Source organism: Procambarus clarkii, chromosome 58 (assembly GCF_040958095.1).
Source record: "Procambarus clarkii isolate CNS0578487 chromosome 58, FALCON_Pclarkii_2.0, whole genome shotgun sequence".
Classification (NCBI taxonomy): Eukaryota; Metazoa; Arthropoda; class Malacostraca; order Decapoda; family Cambaridae; genus Procambarus; species Procambarus clarkii.
The window spans coordinates 17909335-17930694 of NC_091207.1; the positions used below are offsets into that span (position 1 = coordinate 17909335).

The following is a 21360-nucleotide window of genomic DNA, read 5'->3' on the forward strand; positions in this document are numbered from 1 at the left end:
GGTCAAATTGAGTTCTAAATAGTTGGATAAGAGGGATATTTAATTAACAATAACGTTTATATTCAGGGCTTCTCATACTTGATGCGTATTTGTCTGTCTTCCTTGCCAGATGTAAGACGAACCTTGTTATACACTGATTATTCAGACTCTGGGCTTGTTGATTATTAAATATAATATTGAACTAGTTATCAGCTATTCTTAGAACTGTTAAAGTAACTAGTAATGAATGTCGGTGAAGACTTGTATGTTTATGGCTGTACGATCAGCTAGGTATCATCCCGGACAGGCTTCCACTTGTTATGTGCTATGAATAGTACATAATTGCACTTATTTGTCTTCTTACATTTACCACCCCATTTTTGGAGGACGGGCTGACTAAACTGCAGGACCTTTAATTTAAAACAAATAATCACTGCTGGGAACATTGTTTCTTGGGGGCCGGGCCTATCTATTCCACTATTTTAGGAACATCTTGGCTTTAGCTATTGGCCCTTCTCAGTACAACATCCTGCCCCCCATAACACAGCCAGTTTAGTAGCTAATCATCTACTCCACTTCAACAGGATGAATGAATACACCTCAAACTCTAACTTATTTATTAAATTGGCCCTTCTCAGTACAACCACCTGCCCCTCCATAACATCACCAAACTAAAATAAGTCTTCCAAGATAAGAGCAAATTCAAGAGGATTACCAGAAACCCAATTGAAGATATAATCCTCCTGCAAAAGGTCCAGGGTGACTACAAGCTAGGATACATTTACGGTAATGTCAGAACCCACAAGCGTGGTAAACCTCTACGATCCATCATCAGCGGGATTCCTACACCCACGTATAATCTACCTACACGACTCTACACTACTTAGCGCACAAGTATAAGTGCGCCCAAAATTAACACATAAGACATGTGGAAACAGGTTAAAACCTTCTGACTTTGTTTTAATTAATTAATATTACATGTTAAGCGTTTACCTTTGATACATATTGTTAGATATAAGTATAACTATCACTCATTAAATGTAATAGGAGTCTGCCCGAAACGCAATGCGTATTAGTGGCTTTAGGTATTGTATGTACTAGCTCTATCTATAAATCCAACATTATGTTTGTAAATCAACTATGTATGTATTTTTCCTGAATAAAAAATTTAATTTAATTTAATTTAATAACCTAGCTACGGCTTAGTGTTTTGTGCGCTCGATGACGTTTGTGGCCTGTAGAGCCTCCAGTGTTGTGTTGACATTGGCGGCGCCGTTCTTATCACGTCCGGATTATATCCATCACATCACTCAACTTGATAAGTATATATGCCTGTTAAGTAGAAGATTTTAACTGTTAATAGCATTATATTGTGGTTTTAATGTTCATATGTTTTTAATATTCATAATATTCATTATATTATGGTTTTATGATTCATAATGTTTTATAATTTTTTTTTTATAAATCTATAGGAATTTCTATATACATTTTCTATATATAAATCCAACATTATGTTTGTTACTCCTTTTCAATATATGTGTACCTTCACCTGAATAAACATGTTATGTTATGTGTAGGATCCGTCACCGTGATGTGCAGCAAGTGACCAGCACCGAGATCCTCCAGGCCAGAGTAAGGTGAGGTAAGCAGCAGCCCCTTCACCACCTCCTCCTCCAGGCACCGGCACCACCTCCTCCAGGCACCACTCCACCTACTCCTCCAGGCATCGGCACCACCTCCTCCAGGCACCACTCCACCTACTCCTCCAGGCACCGGCACCTCCTCCTCCAGGCACCCCTCCACCTCCTCACTACCGGGCACTGTCACCTCCTCCTCCAGGCACCCCTCCACCTACTCCTCCAGGCACTGTCACCTCCTCCTCCAGGCACCCCTCCAACTACTCCTCCAGGCACCCCTCCACCTACTCCTCCAGGCACTGTCACCTCCTCCTCCAGGCACCCCTCCACCTCCTCGTAACTCACCAACAACATTAACACATCAACTAACATTAACACGGTGTGGACTCGTAATCGTTGGACACCAGACCAGCAACACTTGCAACATTGTGAGTACTTCATGCTTTAGTAACATTGTATGTGTGTGAGTAGTGCATGGCCTAGTCAACTAAATCTTATTTATTTAATTAGCATGTCAACTAAATCTAAACTTATGAATTTCTTCCTTTACACATGTCGTATGAAACCACAGCTGCAACAGTACCACAACACTACACCTGCTACTACCACCACACACCAGTGGTAGTTGCCGGTCGAGCCGGCAAGAGGGAGCCAGTTGGACGAGCGGACAGCACGCTGGACTTGTGATCCTGTGGTCCCAGGTTCGATCCCGGGCGCCGGCGAGAAACAATGGGCAGAGTTTCTTTCACCCTATGCCCCTGTTACCTAGCAGTAAACTAGGTCCTTGGGTGTTAGTCAGCTGTCACGGGCTGCTTGCTGGGGGTGGAGGCCTGGTCGAGGACCGGGCCGCGGTGATACTAAAGCCCCGAAATCATCTCAAGATAACCTCAAGATAACCACCACACCACACCTGCAACTACCACAACACCACACCTGCAACTACCACAACACCACACCTGCAACTACCACAACACCACACCTGCAACACATTTAAGTAATTACTAGCACAACATGCAATTGAGTTGTAGAAACGTAAGGAAATTATTGTTCCCTTTAAGGGTGGTCGGCAAGTGGAATGCATGGAAGAAAGGGTTGTTGAAGCTAATTCCATCCACAATTTTAAGAAAAAAATATGATGAAAATATTAATGTAATTAGAGAGGTAATTAGTGCAGCAAGTATAAATGACTAGGTAGTGTGACTTAAAGGGCTAGAGCTCACACTCCGGTTGTCACTGATAGGTAAGTTTTCACAACCACAATCCACCACATTTAATTTTTATTATAAAGCCTATTTCTGAGCTTTAATTGGGATACTGTATCTTTAAATGTTTAAATCCAGTATTCATTTACTGTATAGTCCAGTGTCAGCCTAGTACCTGCTGGATTATACTCCTGAGAATGTCATCTGAAGTGGAAATATTCATGATTTACATTTCTTTCAGCTAGTGTGTGAGTGGCAGTCATGAGGAGCAACAGCACATTGAGACTTGTTGGTGACAAAGTGATTCTTGTGCCATACAAGAAATTGCACGTGGAAAAGTACCACCAGTGGATGCTCTCACCGCAGCTCCAGGAGCTCACTGCCTCGGAACCTCTTACCTTGGAAGAGGAGTACCAGATGCAGCAGTCTTGGTTTATAGACGATGACAAATGCACCTTTATAATACTTGACAAAGGACTAATGCTGGAGACAAATTCTGAAGTTGAAGCCATGATTGGGGACACAAACCTTTTCTTGGTTGATCCTGGGGACAGATCTCTTGCTGAAGGAGAGATCATGATAGCTGAATCTGGGTTTCGCAAACAAAAACGTGGCTGGGAGGCAATGCTGCTCATGTTCCGTTATGGAGTCGAGGCTCTCGGAATCACAAGATATCAAGTTAAGATAGGGTTAAGCAATACCCCAAGCATAAGCATGTTTAAAAAAATGCATTTTGTTGAAGTAGGCAAGTCAGAAATTTTTCAGGAAGTGTCTTTAGAGGTACAGGTTAATGATAAGTGGAAAACGTGGTTATTGGAAAATACCAAATGTTATGATATTACACCATATGAAAATGGTAATGATAATTAATTTCCATACTTTATAGCTTGTGGAAATTAGGTACTTGTGACCTTGGAGAGCACTGATTTGTCACATGTATTGTTTATTTATTTATTGATATATACAAGAGTTCTTACATTCTTGTGCAGCTACTAGTATGCTTAGCATTTCGGTAAGTCCTTAATCCTATGTTACCTAGAATATGACCCTGCGAAAAATCGTTTAACAACCAGTACCCATTTTACTGTTGAGTTAAACAGAGGCTACAGTTAAGGATTTGCGCCGAGTAAATCCTCTCCGGCCAGGATACCAATCCAGGACAAAGCATTCACGAAACGCCAGGCGAGCGTCTTAACCACTACACCACGGGAACATATGTTTAGCTTTAACCTGTTCTTTTTGTCTTGTTGAAATTATTCAGTCTGAAGAATATATACTGTACCATATTATCAGCATTGGAGTTTAAAAATTATGCCTAACGCCTAACTCCTTAAACGTTAAGATGCCTAACGGTTGCCAAACTCCTGGGTACTATTTACTACTAGGTGAACAGAGACATTAGGTGAAAGGAAATGTGAGCAACCATTTTTGTCCCACCCAGTAACTGAACTCAGCATCCCCAATTGTGTATCGAGAACAAAACCAACTCTACTTACCAACTGACCCTAATGTGTATATACACACACATATATACACACCTAATCAATTCAGTGTAACATATCTTACCCTCTAAAGGTCAATCTATGTTTTGCTATTATTGAACATCAAAGATGAATGACTGAACTTGTAACACTGCTGATATTTGAATTGTAAAAACTTAAACAGTTTTATTCCTTCTTTTTATTTAGTTTAAATTACTATTTGCTGTTCTGTTGCAGTTTCTGCTGTTTCATTTAACATGTAAATATTGTCACACTTTTTTTTTCCTACTTCAGTTCAATTTTAGCTTTTTGATCTCGACTAGTTTTAAGTCTGTTTTTAAGTTTATTTGTCCATATCTTGCCTGAAATGCTGTGCGTATTGGTGGCTTTAAGCATAGTGTATACTTGCTCTATCTAGAAATCCAACATTTTTCTTGTAACTCATTTTGTTTGTACATACAGTATTTTCCCTAAATATACATTATTATTATTATTATTTTTATATTATGTAAACATTCTGTATTACAATATTGGAAGATATTCAGATGTAAAGTTGTCATATCAAGCTGTGGTTCAGCTCATCCCATTATTTACAGTATTATCAATGTTTGTAGTAGGAGAAAGAGGTGGTGTGGTTCACTCCCTAACATATTTGGCTTTTGAATTTAAATATGTGGAAGGGAGGGATAGTGTCACTGGCACCCAAGGGAGTGCGGTGAGATAAAGCACACAGCCTTGTTCATGACTGGCACACACCCTGGCAGCTTTAGCATGTGCAAGGTGCATGCTACACATGGTGATTAACCCATAGTGCAATTATAGTGTGAATTAAAACACCATTTGAATCATCAGAAAATTGTCATATTTATTAAATACCATCATTTATTTTTCCACTATTTACATAATAATAAATCATAATTCATTATGTTGGGGGGACAGGCAGGCATTTTATACATAGAGTACATGTTAGGCTTGTATCAAGGTCCCCCTAAGGTCGAGTTACTGACCTTCCTCAGGATGCAACCCCACAACATGCTGTCTAACTCCTGGGTACCCATTTACTGCTAGGTGAATAGTTCCTTGAGGTGATAGGAAACATAGCCAATCATTTCTTTCCTGCCTGGGGTATGAACCCGAAATACTGTACAGTTCTCGATTGTGAGTCGAGAATGAACCCGACTGTACTACCGTGAACCCCCCCCTCCCCGGTTGTATGGTGGTGTCCTCACCGTTCCAAGTAAATGGAACTGTTGAATTTTTCTTGAAATTTCATCTGAAAATTGTGGGATACTTGTCCAAATACATGTATGGAAATAATAATAGCTGAACTGAAAAGATTATCAATTGCGTCATTTAGCTGGTGTTTGGCTATACTGTAGTCAATTGTAGACATACAGATGTTTAATACATAGTAGGATGTATTGTTTTCCATCAGAAATATTAAAGCTATGGCTGAAGTCATTATAAGAAAAGCAAGACAATTTGATTGCAAGCTGATGAAGAAGTTGATGCAAGAATCGGCTGAATATCAGAAATTCCCACTTTGTTCTATTATTACTACCTCAGGTAAATTTAATACATTTTTATTAAAGCATATAGTTTACTCATATGCTGATTTGTTTGTGTTTCATTTAATTTGTATTTTAAGGCAGTAAAGAGTCAGCCGCTTATCTGTATGAGACGTGCTCAAGGAAACTCGTGCAACTCAAATTCCAATAAAAAATTCATTTCCTCCACTTTTTCAAATAAACACCAAAGTTAATATCATAATACTCCCACCACTTTCCAGCCACCTCTTTAGTATTACATGTTTCATACCTTTTCAAATACTGCACTTGTCGATGTTAGTCCTGCACGTGTCACATCATTAATGCTGCACTTATCACACTGTTAATGTTGTATGTGTCACATTGTTAATGCTGCATGTAACATACCTCTTTAACCCTCTAACTACACATGTTATATTGATGCATTGCCTGTCATGTGCAAGAAAAATTGTTCTGAAAATTTTTGTTTCTCTTGATATTGTAAATTAGCATTCAGGAAGCACAAAAATATTCATATAAAAAAGTCTCTACCTAACATGGTTTAGCTGTCATGGCCTGTAGAAACTTTGTGGATTGTGAGGTGCCACACAGGCACCTCGTGGGGGTCTGAATGTGGTGCTGGCATGCTGCTCCCTTTTGAATTTTGGTGATCACGACCAGCCTATGTTCATCCGGTACACCAGACCATTCCCTCTGTCAATTTGGGTAAGGTTAGCCTCAACCATGTGGCCTCCAATTTTAGACAGACATTCTCTTATATGCAGGCGATGAGTTACAATAACGTGGCTGAAGTACGTTGACCAGACCACACACTAGAAAGTAAAGGGACGACGACGTTTCGGTCCGTCCTGGGCCATTCTCAATCTACTTCAGAATGGTCCAGGATGGACCGAAATGTCATCGTCCCTTCACTTTCTAGTGTGTGGTCTGGTTCTCTCTTATAGTTTAAATGTCACACGTCTTAATGCTGCATGTGTCACACTACCTCTGTTACACCACCTTGTGTATACCTGTAAAGTATTTGACTTTTATAATGCTTTCATACGTGATGGCTTCTTTTCTATGTCTATAGTCTTAAGTGTTGTCCTTATTTCCTTGTAATGTGTTAGTCAGCTTTTACTTAGATACTGTATACAGTATTATTATTATTCCTTGATAATGTAGTGAAACACAAAAACATTTGTAATTTTTGTTTCATTTTCCTAGTGGATAGTTATGCATAACCGAATCACATGTTTTTGTGATTATTCTTGCATATTATTATAGCTAGCAAGGCTTGTCTAAATACTGCCTTTTATACATATTATATATGCTTTATATATTTTCCACTACTGATTTGCTAAAAATTATCTCACTTTGAATTTTTCCTTTTTTAAGTAATTTCTTAATCCTTTGCTTTAGCATATAAACAGTAAGGGGGTGAACTAGCCTGGTTAGGCCTTAAATATAATAGCACTGTTGAGGGTTTACATGTGAAAACCTTTGCTGAAAATAATGAACAGATAATAGCTTCTGATTGACTGTTGGATGAATGGAACTGCCATATTTTTTTAATTGGATACATCCATGTCACTTTTGGAAAATCGAGAGTGCACTTTGCAATACTCTTCTCTTATAATAATTCTTAAAACTATACATACATTCCATTATACTGTTAATTCTGTTCAGTTTAACATAAAATCCTATCTCTTTTTTTTACACAGTAGAAACTTATCTACAGTACTTTAATATATTTTAACTAACCTCAAAGATTTAGTTACAGTAGAAGCATTTTGTTTATTATCATGAATGTACAGTATCTACCAGACATTTATACTCTGATCATGCAAAAGACTTGCCTGCAAGCAAACTGCAGTAAACAAACTCATACATAAGGAAAATGAATACTGTAGGTCCTCCATTGTTAAGATGTTTTTTGAACAACTGATATTATGTTAGCCCTGTATCATACTCATTACTGTTATATAATTTTTTGTTTACATTAGATTACATGGTAATGGAATTTAAAACCGACTGTTCTTATTGTTCTGTTATTATTAGATTTATTATTATTTTCAGAATTGGAGGAAGATGGATGGGGAAGCTTCCCTGCTTTTGAAGCACTTGTTGCAGAAGATAACAATGGTCTTTTAGTAGGGTATGCTCTCTACTACTATACCTACTCAACCTGGGAAGGACGCAGCGTGTTCATGGACGACCTTTATGTCACTTCCTCTCATAGATACAAAGGCATTGGCTTCAGACTATGTCAAAAATTTATTGAGGTTCTCTTAATTATTGCACTGTATAGTATTTGTAAAATTACTAATACCATATGTAAAATTGATTGAATTTCAAGAATATTAGTTTCTGTTGTTATAAGCATTGACAATGTGTAGGTTTTCATGGGGGTTAGGAGATACCTGAGAGGAAGAAAGAGTGGGTCCATCTGACATGACCATTCTTACTGCCTACCAAGCTCAGTACCATCACAAACCTATGGCACAACTCTCATTTATCTCCCTTAGATCATGGCTTATGTCATACATTAATATATTTTGCTTCACCCAGGGTGAATACTGCTTAATCATTCAGTAATATGTTTTTCATTATAGAAATTTGAAGAAATTAAATTTGACTTATAAAGCCTTAACATTACCAAGGCTTGATATTTCTTTGGCTATATTACCTAAGAAAATGATTAACCTTGTTATTATACATAATCATTAATTAGAAGAATTTTGGAGTACGTGGCACCATTGTGCCCAATAATATTTATTCACAATAATAAGCTGAAGGCCGTTTTTGGTATTTCTCTGGGGAAGCCCTTGGTGGCTTCCTGAAGGTATCTCACTGTGATGGCTGCTAATTACTAGGTCACATCAGCCACAAGAGTTCGTATTTGACCTACCAGAACCTGGCATCCTCTCACTGAGGTACAGAGAGCAAGTGACAGTCCACCACCCCACTGGGAAATGCATCCAGAAAATCAGTGAACCTTTACAGACAACTACAAAGTTCAAATAAAATGAAGTATCGAAACAACCAAACAACTCTGCAAATGATTCAAATGAAACAATTGGTTGACTCAAAACTAGCTTGAACCCATTAATGATGATAACCACCTCCAGGTGGCCTGGGCCATGTACACAGCTAACACCCGTGGATCAGTTCTGTTGTTGATGTGGTTGTATCAGCAACTCAGGTCATCATATTTCACAGCTTCTTAGGCCAAGTGCTGGTCATCCTTTGGAATTTGTCCTGCAGGGGCCAATTTGCTTGTGTATTGTTCTTTTCTTTGAGTGTTTGCTTCATGTACATTTTTTATATCCAACTTTGTTGTGTGGACTTTGCTTATTTTGCACTTTGAGTGGCATGAGCTCAGGGGTTTCTTTCTTGGGTGCTCATTAGCACTGCCTCATGCACTGACAGAGTTGCTTCTCTGGTATGTTCAAGAGTTTGACTGTTCAGAGAAGTGTTGACTCCTCTGTGCCCTTGGCTGGGGGCATCCTTTTTGTTTGTGCTTGGAGTGCACTGGAGTACGCATACAGGTACTTGATTAAACAGCATGCTGCGAACCCCTCCATAGCCTAGTATTGTATCTTTCAGCTACTTTCAATGTCTGTTCTTTCGGCGAGTCTCCAGTGCCTGGGGATCCTGCTTGGCTAGTTACCTTCAGGTCTTGTAATTAAGTGGTGGGGGAACCATGCTCAAGACCCCAGTGGGTTTTGGGTGTGGTTCATCATGAATTGTTGTCACTGCTATAGAATGACAGTCATTCTCTCTGCCTCCGCCATGCTGCCTGTTGGGTCGGTGACGCCTATGGCCCCGAGTTCTGTGGCATATGCTCTCACTGGGCCTCTGTTCTAACTGAACCAGCTTTAAGAACAGAAGCTTACCAGGCAGGAGCCAATTTCCAGTAGTCTTTTACACCTTTGTGCTTGTTTGGGTGCCCACAAGTTGGCCTCTAGTGTGCTTATGGCCCCTGAATTGGAGGCGATTGTGACCTCCACTTGGACTCAATCTGTGCTTCCTCTCTCTTCTCCGGCAGGTATGGTTCTCTCTGTTTCTGGTTCTGGCTCCGTAGAGTTTTGGTGGAGTTTTCACCTTTACAACCACCTCTTTACCTTGAGCCTTTTTTTGGGAGGATACCTTCTTTTTCAAGCATTGGGTGAGGACTATGGTTCTGCCCTGGAGCCTTTATGGTGGGCTTCCAGGACTGGGGAAGAGCCTGAGAAGGATCTCTGGGTGCCTTCCAGCCCTTTTTGGTCCTTAGTTTTTCTGTAGAGAGTATTTTGCTCCAGAGGAGGGGTATTTCTCTTCTCCTCATTCCATATTTGTGTTTGCTTACTCAGCAGCTACCCTTGGGGTTAATTTCCATGTGCTGTTCAACTTTTCAGATTTGTCTGTTTTACTGGAGGTTAATGTTCTGCATTTTCCTGGCTGTGGCTCACGCGGATCTTTCTTGGTATCTCCTTCAGGATTTAGACGTCTTTTCGATTGACGGACCCTACCTCTTTTTGAGTTTGGGTCTGCTTCATCAGTTTTGCTGTGTTCTGAGGTTCTGGTTTCATCTTGGATAGCTGACACTTCCCTCTCTTCCTTGGGGGCTTGGCGAGGGTTGTGTTGTCCTCGGATGCTTGATTGCCAAGAGGCACATATGGTATTATCTTTTTATTTTATTTTTTTGTTATTCTCTTCTCGAGTCTGCCTGTTTTATCTGGTCCTCTCCAAGGATGTGGGCATGTAGCAGCTCCATGTGTAACTGCCTGTGCTCCTGGAGCCCTTATTGCAGTTGTCTATGGGGCTCGTACACACCTAATGACAGTTGCGTGTTTGGGCTTCCTTAAAACTGTGTGTGGGGATTCACTGGGTTCATTCTTGGGTCAGAGGTCTTGTGACCTGCAGGGCTGGCCTTGGAAGCTTTTCCCAATTTGCTCTGCTGTCCTTTGTGGGAAATGGTGATGTGTTTCTTGCCCAGCCTCACGTGTCATTGGGCCTTATTGGCCGTATTGTTAGGTTTGTCTTGGTACTTAACCTTTTTATCTGCCTACCCTTTTTGCTTCTCTTCCCGGAATATGTTATCTCTTAGTTTCTTTCAGCTGCTTTTTCATTGAGGTTCTGTCCTGGGTTTTCGGAGGCGGTTTAATAGGGGTGAGGGCCTCATCTGCTGTTGATTGAGGTAGGTCCTCAGTGGAAACGGATTCCAAGCCCTTGTAATTCTGTGTCAGAGCCACAATGCATCATGGCAGGATGGCACTGCTTGTGATTAGTTCTAGCCAATTTGCGATTTGCCCTTTTGCCTTTGCTGTGAGGGATGTCTGGCCTGTTTGCCAGCTTCTGGTCCCACGATTCATGGGGCCTTTGGGTCTTCTTCTCCCTTAACCTGTGGTGGGGTTAGGGGTTTGAAGATTAGGAGTCTTTCCCATTTCTGCATCAGGTTGTGACATGGCTGGACTTGGTCAACAAAACTGTGTTCTTTCAGTGAGTCTAGGTCGTTTCCGATTCCAAAGTGGTACATGTATTTCCAGCATTTGATCTTTGGGATTGAAACAGTTCCCTTCCCTGTCTGACTTGCAAGACTATTTTGGCTCCAGTGCACCTGGTCTTGTCAGCAGAGTCTGGGATGGGCTGGGTTTCCTTGTGGGGTGTCAGGCTTTCCACTTCAAGCTTGAATCTAGTTCCCTATGTTTTTCCTCAGGTTCACGTGGTTGTTGTGGCTCAGCTACATCTCTTTATAGTTTGTGTCGGCCTCCATCCTCGACTGGCTGGTTTGGACTTCTCGTCAGTCTGCATGTCAACTGTTCAGGGACCTAGTTCTTTCCCAGATTGCCAGATTTTGGTTCCTGGTGAACTTGCAGATGTTCTGGTTGGTTCTGTCCCAGACTTAGACATGGCTGGCCCTTGTTTGGGGCTCTTGGTCAGTGTGTTTGACCCTGCTTCCAGCAGTTCCAAAACATGAACGTAAGGTTTAACTTTTCAGCCAAATTTCAGAAATTTATATCAATGTCAGAATTTCATTTATTTGAAATTCTGTATATACATGGAAGTATATGTATCTAGTATTTGGAAGATTTTGTATTTTTAATATTTTAAGAATTGTGCACAGTGGTGACCCAAAGCCGAGAGAATTGTGCACTCCAAGGGATGAACTTGGTAGCATCATCACTAACTAGTACAGTGCTACCATTCTCTAGCTTAATAACATAGGAACTTAGTACCACCACTAACTCTCTAGCTTAACATCACAGGAGCTAGTGCTACCAACTGCTTCAGACTGAAATATGTTCTGGTATATTAGCTGTTTTATGGTTAAGCTGTAGAAGCATTTTACATGGATAGTTAGTACTAAATACACACTAAATTGAATGATTCAAGTTTCATACAAAAGTGATATATAATCTCCCAGTCCCCCAGGTATTGAACATGAATCACTGATATACCAGCTCAGTCCAAATGCCAGGGGCCTAGACTACCCTCAAGGAGCCTATTGAAGCATGAGGAAAGACCTACTAAATCTTGCAAGTGGAGAATTAATGAGATCAGATCAAGACATTTTAACATCATGGAGATGATCCTGTCACGGAACCAGATCTCACTCTCACTTATAAGTGATTTCCTGCATTGGGCATGAGTGCTTGTTGCACAAGACCCTGTTGCACGGAGTAGCAGCACCTACAAATTCAGCAAAATATAATCGTTAAACATTATATATTAGTTCAATAGTCTGGTTGTGAGGAAGATGGAAGTAAGATAAAAGTATTTGTGAAGAGGTATTTACACTCAGATTTCATTCATATACCCAACTCCGACAAGGATGTCTGGAGTGCGAAGTCGGATGGTGGACTCTGTCAAGTTTTCACAATATTCTCCACCTTTTAACACCTAAGAGGAGGTTAAATTTTGGTAACATTTGAGCAGGTCAGTATTATGGCTATGTTTATTCAATGTCAACATTGACTGAAAGCATATCCAAGGTCCCGCAGCGATCTATACGCCTGAATGAATGAACTTCATTTCAGTAGTTGATGCCAACTCGGTCGCACATAAACCTGAATAGTACCTTGTATTTAGGTTACAGTACCTGGTTGATACCTGGTTGATACCTGGTTGATGGGGTTCTGGGAGTTCTTCTACTCCCCAAGCCCGGCCCGAGGCCAGGCTTGACTTGTGAGAGTTTGGTCCACCAGGCTGTTGCTTGGAGCAGCCCGCAGGCCCACATACCCACCACAGCCCGGTTGGTCCGGCACTCCTTGGAGGAATAAATCTAGTTTCCTCTTGAAAATGTCCACGGTTGTACCGGCAATATTTCTTATGCTTGCTGGGAGGACGTTGAACAACCGCGGACCTCTGATGTTTATACAGTGTTCTCTGATTGTGCCTATGGCACCTCTGCTCTTCACTGGTTCTATTCTACATTTTCTTCCTTTAAATTACTTTAAAAGTACTTTAAATTCCCAATTTTTTTTTTTAAATTGGTGAAAAAATTCCCCAATTTTTTACTCCAGTAAAATATTTTATTAAGGTCCTCTTGAGATAGTTTGCTATCTTCATTCTCGATTTGTTTAATTATCTTTACATCATCAGCAAATAAAGTACTGTCCGAGTAGTCCCATATCTGACTGTTATATTAGTCATCTGTTATTGTTATTGAAGACCAAACATTTCAGATTGTTCTTGATGTAAAATGCGCACGGTGGAACTTAACCATGTTGAAAAGCAATACTCAAGCCATAGCATTCTTCGAAGGTCAAGGTGCAGTTAACCTTTCCATAACCGAAGGATGGGACGTGTTTAGAATGAATAAAGATGCAATGGAGGCATTTCTCAACAAGTAAGAATTAGTGTTATTGACACCATTTCTTTGTGAATTTCAGTAAAATCTAGATTTAAACCCTATGAGTTTGTATGTAGTTCATATCAAAGTTAGGAATAAAGTGAGTTAATAAATAGCATTGAGAGACCTCTGATTAACATTCACCCTAACTCTTTCTTTTTGTTATTTTTAGTCTCAATCTTCTCTTTTCCCTTTTTCTCTTTCAATCACATTTTGTGAGTGGCTCTTCCACACACCATACCTACAACACAGGCACTCAATGTGTTGTCAGAATAGCAAGCATCAGACTCTATGTACACAGGGAGGTATGGAAATTTTTGGAGGATATAATATTTGTCATCTCATGTCCTGAGCGCCTGACAGCTGGGTGGACAGTGCTTCGGATTCGTAGTCCTGAGGTTCCGGGTTCGATCCCTGGTGAAGACGGAGACAGATGGGCAAAATGTTTCTTTCACCCTGATGCACCTGTTACCTAGCAGTAAATAGGTACCTGGGAGTTAGACAGCTGCTACGGGCTGCTTCCTGGGGGGGGGGTGTAACAAAAAGAAGGCCTAGTCGAGGACCGGGCCGTGGGGACGCTAAGCCCTGAAATCATCTCAAGATAGGTTATCACGTGTGTGTGTGTGTGTGTGAACACGGGCTCCATCTTGCTTCAGACCAAATAATCTGCCCACCTTCTTCCTGGTCTTCCTTCTCTCCTACCCTCAAATTGGATACACACACTTCAGTATACCATCACCCATTTGTTCAACATGCCAAAACCATCTTGGTATGCTCTCCCTCAATCTTGTGCTTTATTGACCTTTGCATTCTGCATTTCTCCATGACATTTTCATTCTTTATTTACTCCCCTAATATTACACACAATTCTCATGTTATCCATTTCTACTGCTCTAATTCTTGATTTTTCATGTTCATTCAGACCATTGTCTGGCAACCATACATAACGTTGGCATCACCGCTTCTTCATGTAGATCTCTGGCTGCATCCCTCTCTCTCTCTCTCTCTCTTTTGTTCTGCTAATCAGGGCTTTCATTGCACTAGCTATTTACCTTTCCTGACACCATACTCTCAATTTTGAATGCACAAATTCCTCTTTTAGTACTTACTCATCTGATGTATTTAAATTAACTGACTTTGAACAATTTAACATATTAATTTCATTCTCTCTCTGCCACCATAATTTGACTTGTCCATATTCACTCTTAACAGTCTTCTTACTCATTACTCAATATAACGTTCAACTTGTCAGACTGCAGACTGTAGGGGGCAGGAGGCCAGACACAAGGTACAAGTTGGAAGATGAAATCCTTCAAGAATCGGGTAGAGAGAAAGGTCTATCGGCTGTATGGTTGACATCCCCACACACTGTGAATTGTTGTTAAGATACCTAAGGTTGGCTAATTTAAACCCACAACAAACCGTACCCACTCTTCCCTACTACACCTATGACTCGACTCCCCAAGTGCAAGTGGCACATGTCAGGTGAATTATTCAGATTTTGCAATGGAGACCAATTTTCTAGAAAGTTGAAAGGATGTAAGGTTGTCGTAACTTTACTGGCAAAAAAAATATATGTATAATATATAGAACCTTTAGGTAATGTACAGATCTTGGTTTAGGCATGGGATGCTATGTGTGGCAATACTGTAAATATTTCATTATCTTTTCCTGAAACTGAGTGCACATGTTACAATGTTTAGAAGCAGAATACAGTTGAATGGAAGAACAACCAATCTTTATAACAGAGTTTATCTCCAATTTTTACACCTTGTCACTTTTTGGTTATACAGTACATTATCTTTCATTTATATATTTTATATTCTTTTTAGAGCCAAAACTATTGAGGGAGTGAAGATTAGAGCAGCAACAGCCAAGGACTGTGTTGGCATTAGGAAACTCATCCAAGACTTAGCAGACTATGAGAAGATGCCCGAAGGACCACAAATTGATGACAAAAGTACTGTACTATATTACTTTCATCTTTTTTATAGTGTTCCACACAATTAATATTTCTTAACAGATACTTCATTATTTTAATTCAGTTGTGCTAATTAATTTTAACCCCTATTGGGACATATATTGCTGGAGAAATTTTGACCAGGAACAGAGATTTAAGATTTAGGATTTTGAGATTTAATAAACAAAATGTTTGTTCTTGTCACTGTGATGAGGAAATTATATTCTGCACCACTGCTTTGGTAAGTCTGATGAAAGTCCTGGAAGCTAGGTTCAACCTGAAAAGAATGGCCTTGAAGTAGTAACTTGAATTGATCTTGACATAAAACACTAGGATGTGTCTAAAGTTTAAATATATAGAGACCTGGTAATAAGCATTCTTGAGGTGGAGGCATATAAGCCAAGTGACTGGGTAGTCATCTGGAAAATAAGATGACTGCTTATGTAGTCATCCTATTTTGATGACTACATACACCTTATTTTGAAAATTATGACATCTTTTGACAAATTTAGGTAGAATGAATATTCAAGGCAGTTGAATATTCACATCCTAGACTTTATCAAACCAATGAATTGTTGAGCTTCTGTAGCTTTAGTAAATCCTGTTTTATATGGTGTGGAATTTTTGTTATATATCTAGTATATTTGTTATAGTATATATAATTTAGTATACAGTGGTATCTCTATTTATGAATTCAATCCAATCCCAGAGGCAGTTTGAAAGCCGAAACAAATTTTCCCATAAGAAATAATGTAAATTTAATTAATCTGTTCCACACCCCCAAAAATATTAACTAAAAAATACATTTTTTAAATACAATTTTCAGGAGGTTGCCACAGATGCAACCTTGAGGGGCGAGAGAGTAGCCATAGACAGTCTTAAGAGGTTGCCACAAACACAATCTTGAGGAGGTTGCCACAGACAACATTGAGGGGGTTGCCACAGATGCAACCTTGAGGGGGGGGGTTAGCCACAGACACAACCTTTAGGTGGTTGCCATAGATGCAACCTTCCACAGATATTACAAATACTTTCAAGTGTTAATAGCACTTGAAAGGTGCACTTGGAACATTTACCACATATTTGATGTGGTGATTAATGTGTTGTCAATAGTGTATAAAGTTGTGAGAAGGTTCAGGCACACAGAAGCAGGACTGCTTTAAGACTGAGAGCCATCATGAGCTGAAGCATGAGTGACACAACAGAGTGAGTGTTGCTAGAGAAAAGGACCATCAATGGGAAGTAGTGACGTGCACTCTTTACTTACATGCATGAGAATCTTTATGGTCTGCTTTATTACCTCTTACTGCATTTATATAATTTATTCTACACGCACTAATAAATTAACTTGTACACATGTTTCCATGCAGAACTACAAGAGGATTGTTTTGGAGAGATACCATTTTACAAGGTATTTGTGGCCGAGGATGATGACATCCTAGTGGGTTATGTATTGTTCTTTTATACGTATTCTCTGGATGGAAGAGGTGTCTACATGGAGGACTTGTACGTGAGCCCCTCGCACCGTGGCAGAGGCATTGGCTCAGCGCTCTGGAGAAAGGTGGTTCAGGTATATAAACATGGCATTTTTATTAGCTTCATTCTGGTTCATTTCTAATGTGTGTGCACCCTTTTGCTCCAGACTGTTTCCCTATTTCTTAAATCATCCTATATGCTATTCTGATACAGTGTACTGAAATACAGTACAGTATATTATATTTTAGCCTGAATTATGGTATACAGTATACTGTATTGATCTAATTTCACATCTACGTCAAACTTGCAAACCCAAGGACAGAATACGCATTTATGTATTCATTTCTCCACACTCATAACTACATTTACAATTTCTCAAGAAACAATTTGCCTTTGTCTTATGTGGCTGTCCAAGTGACTGTCCACTTTGTACCCTTCCCCATTTAACTGATGCAAAGTGGCAAGGTTGGGGCTCCTCCTGAGAAACATAAGTCAGTAGTTCATCCCAGGGGGAAGGGAACCTTGTTATAAGCCTAACATGTATATTTACACTGGCTGCATGTCCCCTGACACAAAGAATTATTATTATTATTATTATTATTATTATTATTATTATTATTATTATTATTATTATTATTATTATTATTATCTGTATATATGTGTTGAAAATTAAATGTTTTTCCTTTAAGATGATAACAGTAACAATAACTTAATTTTGATATGAAATTACAGCAATTGAATTTAAGGTATTCTCAAACATAATAATTTTCTCATTCGGTTATTTTTATTCCAGTGTGGTATGAGTGTTGGAGGTTGCAGATGTGACTTTAGTGTTTTAAACTGGAATGCTTCAAGTATTGAATTCTACAAGCTTAAAGGAGCAACCAATTTAACAAGTGAGAAAGGACACCAGATGTACAGAATTAAAGAAAGCATTATGAAGAAATTTGTTAGAGAGTAATAGCTTTAGCAAGTTGGTTGGTTGGCTGTTTAAGTATTTCAACCTCTCCATATTTTATGTATTTAAATGGTTTAAATATCAGTACTAAATTGATAAAAACTACAGCCTCTGCAGATATTGCAACTTCCTTTATTGCAGCCTCCATTGAGGTTCCACCTTTCCCTATACTTGTACTATATTGCAGTTTTTGTTAACGTTCCATTTAATACCCCCCCAGTATTGCAGTTTTAATCGAGATTCAAACTTCCCTTGTACTCTAATAAGTGCAGATCTAATTTAGCCACACCTAATCTAACTGTACAGCATTGTACATATAATTTCTGTTTATCAAATATGTGCATAGTGCTCTGAAGAGCTAAGGAGTCTTTTATCAAACTCTGTAATGATCAGTATTGGTGTCCTATTGTTGGGGACAGGAAACCTGTTAAGCTTATTGAGGTCTCTGTAGTCAGTGACCACCCTTCTCCAGGATGTAACCGGCAACACTCTACAAAACTCTTGGGTAACTATACATTAACAGAGGCAGCTAGTGTATGAAAATATGCCCTGAAATCGACCCCAAGATCAATAAACTGTAAGCAAACCACATTATTCATTGATACATGTATTATAAGCCTAGATTTTGCATTCTTGTAAAACATTCATATCATAATTGTATGTTGAACATCTTTTCTCTTCCGCATCATCTACCAATTCTATTTATTTATCTACACTACACCTTATTGGTTTGCCCTCTGCTGTGTTGATTATATTTGTTTATCTTTTATTCTAATTTCTTGATAACGTATACAATTTTATTTCTTAAAAACTATTTAGATACAGAGAGAGATTCCTTTAGTTTTGGGTGATGTGTTTGGTTAGAATAATTTACTCTCAACTACAGGGAAAGAACTTACTGGTTAAGTTCCTTTGTGTGTGGGAATGTGTATTATGTAAATAAAATTCATCAAAGAATTGGTCTACTGATTTTAATTGACCTTTATACTGTAATTGCATCATGTGTCATTCAAGGCAATACTGAGTATCCTTGGCACTTTCTTATTCCCTCTTTACATCATTGATGCAAAGTGTTTTTCAACACCTATAAGCAGTACTCTACCTTTTGGTGATGATACTGTACTTTAGTCGTATTGTAGACCTAAGGCCCAAAACCATGGATATCGATTCCAATTGATAATACCGTTCAATGATTCCAGTATACTAGCCCCAGTTTTTCAGCGTTATCTTGCTTTTGTTAGGCTTTATTTTGACTATGCAGTTCTGCTTCGGGCAACATGCTATAACACTACCTCAACCACAATACACCACCACACACAAAAAATACTACACCATACCACACACCACCATTACCAGACCACCCCATCACACTATAGAATAGTCTTAAACTCCATTGAAGGTATACAGAGAAGGATGACTAAGTTAATCCCATGATTAAGAACGTCCACTATTGAGAAAGATTCAGAAAGCTTCATTTATATTATATAGAAAGGTGGAGAGTGAGGGGATATATATGACTGAAGCATACAAAGTTATGATAGGGTATAGCAAAGTTTATATGTTGAAGGGGCCGTCAAGCCTTCGACAAGCTGCTGGCTTTGTGTCCTCATCGAGGCCACTAGTGTCAGTGGCCATCAGGTAAATAATTATAATTATTAATATTTAATAATTATGAAAAAGAGGCATGAAACCAGGAAGTCTATGTAGTACTGTATTGTGTTGAGGGATATTCAAAAAGTGCTAAATATCACTCAGGATGCCAGTATGAGAACAAAAGGAAATGAGGCACGCAACATCAAAGATATCAGATTCACATTCTACAAGGAGATGCATAACTGTAAGGGAACAATGCAATTTAGAGCAGGGTGTTGTTCCTTTACGTGGCCATGAGAAGCACATGTTAATTTAATACACAACCTAGCCACAGCCATTTCCTATCATCTATTATAGTGGTAGGAGGAAGTCCAAGGGGGGATTGGTCTCCTTTAAGAGTTCTCGTGATTACATATTACATGTAATACCAGACCAGTGGCCTAGCCATTGGTTATGGATTCCAGAATGAATGAATAGAGATATAAATAAGGAATAATCTGTCTATATAGAATAAGTATGAGGGGCCTCCTTAGCAGTTGCATTCACAAGTTCATTCAAGATAATTCTAATGTTACTGGGTACCCAAAAAAATTTGACTCCTAAATTTGCTAGATAAGAAACAGCCATTATTGAATTTCAGCCACTGCTGGATGCAAAGGGTTAAAAGTTTCAAAATCTATGAGGGCACTGTGAGAGTCAACCACAGGTAAGAATGAAATGTTGACACCTAAAAAGCAGCTGGTGAAAAGTATACTATATTGCATAAAGATCTGCCGAGAAGATGCCAGACTTTGGAAGCATGTGGCACATGTGATGTGCCACATGCACATAGTGTACTGAGACAGCGAGACTTGCAGACAGACCAACCCTGCAGAAAAAGGAAAGAAGGGATAATGAACAGGACCCTCGTGAGTGGCAGCAGTCAAAGCACAGCACCAGTGAGAGTGGGGATGTTGCAGGGACCGCACAAGGTAGTAATGATTATGCCAATGTTGTAGAGACAGAATGCAAATTTCAGTACAGTGTACAAACCCAGGATAGGGATGAAGAAGGACATGCCTCAGAGAAAATCACAGCACGAGTCTTGGAAAGAACCTGAAGCCATGATTGGTGGCCCAGAATGATACGTTATTGATTGGAAGTTAGAGCTGGCGTGTGAGGAAAGAGAAGCTGTTACTGTGACAGCAGAGAGTGAGATTGTCAAAATAAAGGGCAGAGAAATTGCCAGGGGTAAAGGGAGGAAGGAAGATCATCTAGGGCAACCAGGAAAAAGTAGCAGTGCTCAGAGCACTACCTAAGGGAAGCAGCTTCATGTTGTTAAAGAGTCAGAGACATAGGATTTCCAACTCGTACGTTTAGCTGTATGTATGACCCTGTGGGCCATCGCACTCGCCTTCCAAAACGGAATAAAATATTCAGGTGTTTTCTGACCATATGCTGTTCTGCCCGAGCACAGTCTAAATTCCAGCAAGGAATGCACTTCTGTGTACCAAGGGAGGCATAGCAAATGACAGTGCATGGTAGTGACAATGGTGGGAAGTGTGTGTGGTGGCGACAATGGTGGGAAGTGTGTGTGGTGGCGACAATGGTGGGAAGTGTGTGGTGGTGGTGGTGGTGATAATGGTGGCAGTGTATGGTAGTGGTGATAATGGTGGGGGAGATAATGGTAGTGGTGATAATGGTGGTGGAGATAATGGTGGTGGTGATAATG

General features: G+C 39.6%; 1 protein-coding gene across 7 annotated transcripts; it reads left to right on the plus strand.

The window, feature by feature from the left end:
* Positions 1 to 1185: 1185 nt before the first annotated feature.
* LOC123767925 (uncharacterized) lies at positions 1186 to 19018 on the plus strand. Of its 7 annotated transcripts, none has more exons than XM_069306614.1 (8): positions 1186 to 1313; positions 1557 to 1616; positions 5735 to 5865; positions 7905 to 8110; positions 13496 to 13659; positions 15495 to 15622; positions 16993 to 17192; positions 17892 to 19018. In XM_069306614.1, the coding sequence occupies exons 1-8, from the start codon at positions 1201 to 1203 to the stop codon at positions 18057 to 18059; spliced, it is 1170 nt and encodes a 389-aa protein (XP_069162715.1). In that variant the 5' UTR covers positions 1186 to 1200; the 3' UTR covers positions 18060 to 19018. The 7 variants fall into 7 exon arrangements, with proteins under 7 accessions (XP_069162715.1, XP_045614012.2, XP_069162716.1 ...); XM_045758056.2 differs by having other exon boundaries at positions 1186 to 1301; XM_069306615.1 differs by having other exon boundaries at positions 1219 to 1301; positions 1557 to 2044; positions 3060 to 5865.
* Positions 19019 to 21360: the final 2342 nt, after the last annotated feature.

What these genes read in the sequence shown, in the direction of transcription:
- LOC123767925 (XM_069306614.1), top strand. Translation starts at nt 1,201, where the DNA reads ATGACGTTTGTGGCCTGTAGAGCCTCCAGTGTTGTGTTGACATTGGCG. An exon ending in ATGGAGGCATTTCTCAACAA is followed by an intron (nt 13,660 to 15,494) that starts GTAAGAATTAGT and finishes TATTCTTTTTAG; the next exon opens with AGCCAAAACTATTGAGGGAG. An exon ending in ACCACAAATTGATGACAAAA is followed by an intron (nt 15,623 to 16,992) that starts GTACTGTACTAT and finishes GTTTCCATGCAG; the next exon opens with AACTACAAGAGGATTGTTTT.